Source organism: Beta vulgaris, chromosome 9, assembly GCF_026745355.1.
Source record: "Beta vulgaris subsp. vulgaris cultivar EL10 chromosome 9, EL10.2, whole genome shotgun sequence".
NCBI classification, from domain to species: Eukaryota; Viridiplantae; Streptophyta; class Magnoliopsida; order Caryophyllales; family Amaranthaceae; genus Beta; species Beta vulgaris.
In genome coordinates, this window is record NC_079210.1 from 25,067,278 (window position 1) to 25,075,036 (window position 7,759).

At 36.8% G+C, this 7,759-nt stretch overlaps 1 protein-coding gene across 1 annotated transcript; it reads left to right on the forward strand.

Annotated features, from left to right (window-relative positions):
• The first annotated feature begins 1,709 nt into the window (after nt 1-1,709).
• Nucleotides 1,710-7,449, forward strand: LOC104902827 (succinate dehydrogenase [ubiquinone] iron-sulfur subunit 2, mitochondrial). Its single transcript, XM_010690735.4, has 2 exons — nt 1,710-2,505; nt 6,893-7,449. Exons 1-2 carry the CDS (start codon nt 1,859-1,861, stop codon nt 7,056-7,058), a joined length of 813 nt encoding a protein of 270 aa, XP_010689037.2. The 5' UTR covers nt 1,710-1,858; the 3' UTR covers nt 7,059-7,449.
• Nucleotides 7,450-7,759: the final 310 nt, after the last annotated feature.

Genomic DNA, 7,759 nt, shown 5'->3' on the forward strand with positions numbered 1-7,759 from the left:
GAAAAAAATTTCTCGAGAAAACTCTTGCCTAAGACTGAATAGTGCCAGAGAACAGTTTAAGTTTAACCAAAAGATCAGAAAGGGAAGGAGTTCCAGTGGTTGAGAACAAGATTTCCAAAGGAGAGGTTATAATACCAGAGAGGCTCAAGTTTAAAGTGTTTGGGGTAGTGACTGGGGGGGTAGCAGGGACTTCACAGCATAATAAAACAAGAGAATGATCCAAGTCTAGGCAGTGGCGGACCCAGGAATTTCAATTTGGGGATACACCGATACAAACATATAACAAAAGCAAGGGGGAAAATGTTTGCATAAATTGTTTACTACATAATTATATTACCCTGATACCTTCATTTATCTCCAAAATCGGGTGTCATGTCTGATACGATACTTCACTTGGATACTCCATTTTAAACTAAAAACTTGACCTTTTTTTTTACAAAATACCCGAGTCGGACGTTTAGACACCCATATTCGAGTCAACACTTAATCCAAATCTAAGTAACATAGATACATAAGTCTTACAATTAAAACATCCAAAATATGCATAGACATACAACCCAAATAAGAAAAATAAAATACATAAAGTTAAAACTAATTTAATCTATCCCTTGAATGCTAAATCCCTAAAAAAAATATTTGATTCCAGTTTCCATTAGGCACTAACATACAATCAAATGTGGCAATAAAACACAGACCCATATCCAACAAAATCACAACATGCAACTTTAACCAAATCAAAAGAATTACAAATACCCAGAAACAAAATTAGTTAATTATCGATCATAAATATAAAAACAAAATACCCAACAAATAATGAATCAAAATTGAGACCTTTTCTCGAAGTTTATGGCTGGTGAAGAGGAAACAAATTATAAACTTCTGTTTTTAACAAAATTAGGGGTGAAGAAGTATCAATAATTGTAGTAGTAGTGGAAGATGAACAAGTTGGAGCTTCTGTATCAATTATTTTGTAGTACAATGGAGAGAGGAGTGGGGAAGCATGGAGAGAGAGAGGAGGGCGGGGGAAGCGTGGATCCTGGTAGAGAGAGAATGGTCTGCTGCACTCTTCATTCAGTTGGTTTTTTTTTAAGAAATGGGGGTACGACTGTACCCCCATGTCCCCCATTGGGTCCGCCAATGAGTCTAGGCGAGGGAGATTGATAGAGTAAGTTTCAGACTAGCTACTAATCCAGTTACCATTAACCATGGCTCTTTCCAATTTTTCATGTATTGGTCTAGTTTTCGACTTGTTAATCCAAGTGAAACGTAAACTAGAGCTTTTCACATCAATTAAACCCGAAGCAGAAATGCAAGAATTAAAGGCTAAACACCTACTTCCTCCGTTTCAAAATAGATGGTACATTGTTGACTAAAACGCTTGTCGAGGCACTACTTTGACTACTAATATCTTTGATTATGTATTAGAGTAAAGTATAAAATTTTGATTTTCTGAAAATATATATTAAGACAAATCCAACAACATATTACATTATAACATTTGATTTTACCTAATAGTAAATAATGCATGGTCAAACCTCATTCATGAATAGTGGAAAAGTCAACAATGTAGCATCTATTTTGAAATGGATGAAGTATTAGATTTCACAGGTTTCACATCATTTTATTTACGAAAATAGTTATTTTCAAACGTTCCACGAGTAAACCACGACACCCCCTCTCACTCGCGGCCAAAACATTCGCCACGCCAGCATACTGCACACCCCATTCTTTCCTCTTTTTTTCACCAATCTCTCTCTCTCTCTCTCTCTCTCTCTCTTACCACACGCCATTTCCAATTAACCTTCGTTTCTCTTTTCACCTATCTCCATTTTCTCTCTCCTCCTTCAAACCTTCATCAATGGCTACGCGACTCCTCCGCCGCACCTCAACCTCAACCTCCATCGCATCTCCCCTCAGCAAACTCCTCCTCTCTCGCCTTCACGCAACAGATACCGCAAAATCATCACCACTAACCTCCATGAAGACCTTCTCAATCTATCGATGGAACCCCGACCAACCTTCGAAACCAGAGCTCAAAAACTACGAGATCAATCTCAAAGAATGCGGTCCAATGGTTCTCGATGCGCTCATCAAGATCAAGAACGAAATGGATCCTTCCCTCACCTTCCGCCGATCTTGCCGCGAAGGAATCTGCGGCTCCTGCGCTATGAACATCGACGGCTGTAACGGCCTCGCTTGCCTTACGAAGATTGAATCTACTGGTACTTCTATGGTTACCCCGCTTCCGCATATGTTTGTGATCAAGGATTTGGTGGTGGATATGACTAATTTTTATAATCAGTATAAGAGTATTGAACCGTGGTTGAAGAGGAAGAATGAGGCAGCTACGCCAGGGAAGGAGTATTTGCAGAGTAAAGAGGATAGGAAGAAGTTGGATGGGATGTATGAGTGTATTCTTTGTGCTTGTTGTAGTACTTCTTGCCCTAGTTATTGGTGGAATCCTGAGTCTTATTTGGGTCCTGCTGCTTTGCTCCATGCTCACCGGTGAGTTCCGTTTTCGTCTTTCGATTGATTTTCTTGTGGATTGTTTTTTTTTTTCTAAATAATTATTATTGAAAATGTTGCTGGATAAGATAATCGGTTGGTGATTAGGTTTTGTTGTATGATTAGTGTGGTGTTACGTGTATAAGCATCGGCTAGATTATTATTAATGGTATTGCGGAACAACTTAATGGAATTGTGTGGAGCACAGCCCTAGAGTTATTGTTTTAGAAGTTAGTAGGTAAAGTTTTTGAGGTGGACAGGAAATTTATATAAGAGATATTGGGGATGTTACAATGTCGTGTTTGGTAAAGGAATATACCGATTAGTGTTAGTGTTTGTTTGGTTGGCATAAATAAGAACATGGAAAGTAGAAGTTTTAAGTAAGCAGAAGTATGTGAAGTTTTTAGTTGGAAGAAATGTCCTAGGAAGTTTTACTCCTTACATAATGGAATATAGGAAGTTGGTTAGCTAGGTCCCTAGGTAAGTAGAAGTTACTTCCCTTGACAAACCAAACAACCGATGGTACTCCTTACGAAATAGTAATATGTGTCTTGGATATTGCAAAAAAGTAAATGATGCAAACAGTTTGGAATTGAGTAAGTCCAAGTTAAGCTGGTAAACCATAACCCCACAATTCTAAAAGCGCATTGCATTTCAAAGTAATACTAAGAGTGTGTTGGATAGGGTAATTTGGAGGGAAAGGAAGAGAAGAGAAACCGTGGGACTCGTAATAAAAAGGGAGAGAAAAGAAGAGAATTGCAAAGATTTTTTTTTCTTCCTAATAAACCTGATCTTTTTGTTAGATAATATTTGGAAAGGAAATGTAAGCTCACTATAACAGCACCTTTTTATTTACCCTTCCCTCCCCTAAGTTGCCTTTCATGATTGCTATCCAGACAAAGTGTAAGTTGCAACCTTTCCTCAAAGAAAAATGGGGTAAATCTTCAATACTTTCTTTTTTGAGTTGTTCTAAAGAAAAATGGCATGCATATATAGGATAGTTGTTTAAACTTTAAAGTTATGATGATCAATGTAAAAGAAATGACATGTGAGGAGAAAACTTTTTTGAAAAAAGATGTCGTACAACTAATCTAAACAACCTAAAATAAAACATCGTACAATTTTTTAAAAACGGAGGTAAATATGGAGCTTCACGTATTCTCGTTATCCTTCCCCCTTACTGTTGTATTGTTTCCATGTTATTATCTCCTATCTTTTAAAGTTGTGGTTGTGGTCTCTTTTCAATCTCTTCCACATCATATCTGCAAGGTTGCTGGTATTTTATGAGGATTTACATGCCTCTTTTTTAAGACCCCAAGAGCATAGTGTTTGGAGAATGGGATATGAGATGAAGATTAAAGTATATCCAGTGGTCTTTATTAGCTTACCCGTTTCTTTTGCACAAAGTTTTAGGAGAAACAATGTTGTGGGACATAGAAGGAAAGATAAACTATTATTTTATGTTAAAGTTGAATGTATGTGTGATGGAAAGTTACTGGTCCCATTCTAAGAATAGAAACAAAAGAAATGGGTAAACTAATAAGGGATGTCCCAAAAAGGAATACAGGTAAACTAATAAAGACTGGAGGTAGTAAATGAATACTACTCTCTCCATTCCACATCAAATTGAACACTAGCATCAATTGGCTTTTCCTTTCTTTTCAACCATTTGGCGTATTCCGCACCACACTTTCTCTTTCTGTCTCAGTTTTTGTCCTTCTATTCTTACTTTCAGTTATCATGCCATTTGGAAGTGTTCAAAATAATATTAGAGGGATGTTGCTGTCCCTTACTCTCTTAGCTCTTGAAAAGTTGTGCCTATTTAGTACCTCCAAAACAAGGCTAGTGTATGTATCTTTTGTCGGATCTAATTCGCTCTCAGTTTCCCCTTTACTTTCTTTCTATGTCAAAGGAAAGACGTCCGCATCCCTTTGAAGTTTGATTTATGGCAGTCACCACTGGCATTTGAAATTTGGGACTCAAATTTATGTAATCCTGATTGTACAAATTGCGTCATGCTTTTTAATCTATCATCTTTCTCCATTGTGCTGCAAGCTTTTTCAATTGGATTTCTTAAACCTGTTTGGCCTTTTAGTAACAAGAGATGCTGGAATACGAATCATCTTGATCTCCTCATTCCTTAACTTGCTATAATCTTCGTTATTGTTTATCAATGCGTGCGTTGCTTTATGTTTTGTAAATTGAATTCCTGAAAGCCACCATAACTGATAAGCCACTAAAAATATGGTGGTGTATCCTAGTGTAAACTCTTAAATTGGTGCTTGTTGTGTTAACAAAATTATGATATCAAGCATTGAAATTCTCTTTTGTTTTGTCCTTGATGCTTTCATAGCGACTGCTAATGGCATCAAGAATTTCATGGTGGAATTTAGTGGATGAACTTTTTAATTGATGCTTGTAGTGTTTACAGATCCATGGTTTCAGACCTCATTTATACCTCTCATATCCCAAGTGCATACCTTCATGACTTCTCCTAGTAATGTCTTCAAATTTTGTTTGTTTTGCTTTTTATGTATTTGTTGTGTTAGTGGTGATGCTGAATCTGTGAGCTCTCTTAATTGCTTTTAGATTAATGTAATGAATTAACTAGGGAAAAATCGTCAGTCACTTCAGCATGGAGTTGTTTCACAGTTATGGTTCCTCCAAACATGTCGGAAAGAGGGTTGAATTCTGGTCATCAAGGGATAGAGGGAAGGATTTGCATGAATTGAGCAAACAAGTTAGGATTTAATTAGAAGTTATTGATTTTGGAATACAATTTAGTATACATGTATAGAAGATAAAAGATTGTGTAACTTTGGATTTGTTTCACCTATTTGCAGTATATGAATGTATACCACTTAGTATACGAGTTTGCAATTAACCATCTTGTTTTGTTAAATTAGTCAAAAGTAAACCACATTTCGGAAATTATTAGTTAGAAGTTATTGATTATGGATTATAATCGAGTATAGATGTATATGAAGACAAAAGAGTTCGAAACCTTGGACCAGTATTGCTTATATCTCGACACAAGAATGGTTACTAGAACACAAGTTGCTATCTAGTTTTGTAAACTTAGCCCAAAAGTATACCACAAGCATGTACCATTCCATTCCTTTTTAGGGTCACAATTTACAGGGTCTGGCAATTTAGATAACAGTCTTTGGATGTATGCAATGTAGCTAGGAGGACAGAGAGGTATGTTCCCCTAACGCAAGTAGCCTTCTAGAGAGCAGCAAAATTAGCTCTTTGAGATTTTACTTGAGAGTTTGATTTCTGATGCTTTTGAGTACTAAAGAGACATTCCTCCTCCCCACCCTACCCCTATCTTTCATCGTAAACCTCTCTCCCTTTCATCCAAATCTCCCTATCAAAAATTACTATTAGTGAACTTCCAACTCTTGGAAATATTGCCTGCAGTTGCTTTGTGGTGAAAAGCAAGTTCATTGCTGACAAGAGGCAAATGAAAATTTGTCAAATTATGTAAGGTGCATCATTTCCTCCAAGACTTGTTTCTAACCTGCTCAGAATTATCTTTTTTGTCAAAAAGAAAAGCAAATACTTTGAATCCTATTTATGAAGTAGGTGATGTTGATAGCTGTTTGACAAAAAGGAGTCAGATACACTGGAAATGATAGTCAATGCAGAACTAGTTACTCAAGCTAGACTCTACATGCAAGAGAACAGACTTTCATCCATTTGATCTGATTTCTTTCACATCATGTAACTATAGGGACAGTGTTATAACCCCACAACAGAACTAGCAAACCGCAGTAGAATGGTACCAAAAGCAGAGGGGGCAGGGGGGGGGGGGGCGATAGTTGTTGTATTTCTAAACTCAGAGAAAGATCAACAATTACAACCCTTACATTCGAGAGGTAAGGAGTAAGGACTCTCCCAGAGTAACTTCTTCCTCTTCTATTTACATTCAGCTGCTATCTATAGACTTAGAGCTACTTCTTAAGCAAGAAAGATAACAGAAATATTCCTTTCTAAAATATCTAGCAATATTCTTGCTGCCATAGATAACAGCAAGTTAGGAGAATATTCTAGGTGGCACCATTTTCTGCATTTCCATTCTTGCCCCCTCTCACATATGTGATGATTGGCCTTGTAGTGGTGGCTTGATTCTCTGCAGACAGTTATGCCTGTAATCATAATGTATACATAAGCAGAAGACCTTTTTGCAGGTAAGAATTTTTCAATGAAGTGTAAAATAAATGAACTGAAGTTGTGACAGCGGAATGGTCCTTTTTTCAATGTAGAGCAGTTTTAGCCTGGGGTGCAACTTGGTTCTTTTTTTTTTCTAATTTATTCTGCCTGTTTTTGTTTATGTTGTGAATCTTCTAAGATTTTGTGGAACTGTTACTTTTTTTGCTTGCAGATGGATAGCTGATAGCCGAGATGAATATACTGAGGAGCGACTAGAGGCTATAAATGACGAATTTAAGCTCTATAGGTGCCATACAATTATGAACTGTACTCGTGCCTGCCCAAAGGGTTTGAACCCTGCAAAGCAGATCCAACAAATCAAACGTCTCCAGAACTAGTTGTTCGGTGCTTGATGTTTAGGTTTACGTTTATTGTTTCAGTGCATGATGTTAAAATGAAACCGCAACCTGGAATATTGATGGTCAACTAGCTTGATTGTGCAGCAAAATAATTTGGTCTGGAACCGCGTTTTCTTGATTTGTGCCCGTGCTTGTCCTGTATTTGGAAAGCATTTCTCGTTCAAGTGAAATGTATTCATCAAGTGACCAGGGGTTATTAATAATTTTAGGCTGTGATTTATGTTTTGTTGTTTCCTTTTACCCCTGGTGAGCCCCATTCTATTTCTCGACAAGATTGTATAAGTATCCTACCTTGATATTGACTTGATATTTGAAGACCCGTCTCGGAAATTTATACTCAATTTGGACAAGGCTACCATGTTTTCTTTTACAGGATTCTGAAGTCATAGAAATTTTTATCATACTATAATTCCTTTTTATATGGATGCTTATATATTTTTTGGTGATCCTTTTGGGGTCCGCAAGGATCCTCAAGATGCAAACGAGATTCTATTACAGGGTTTTTGTATTATTCTTTAAACTTTTGAAAAATTGGACAGGAATAATCCTACCTTTGCGCGATTTGTCAAAAATAATTTCACCTTTGGATTATTCTGGAATAATTCCACCTTTGTTTACTAAATCGATTTGTTGGTCATAGGAACATAATGACCGGTAACAAGAAGTTAGGTATGACATTT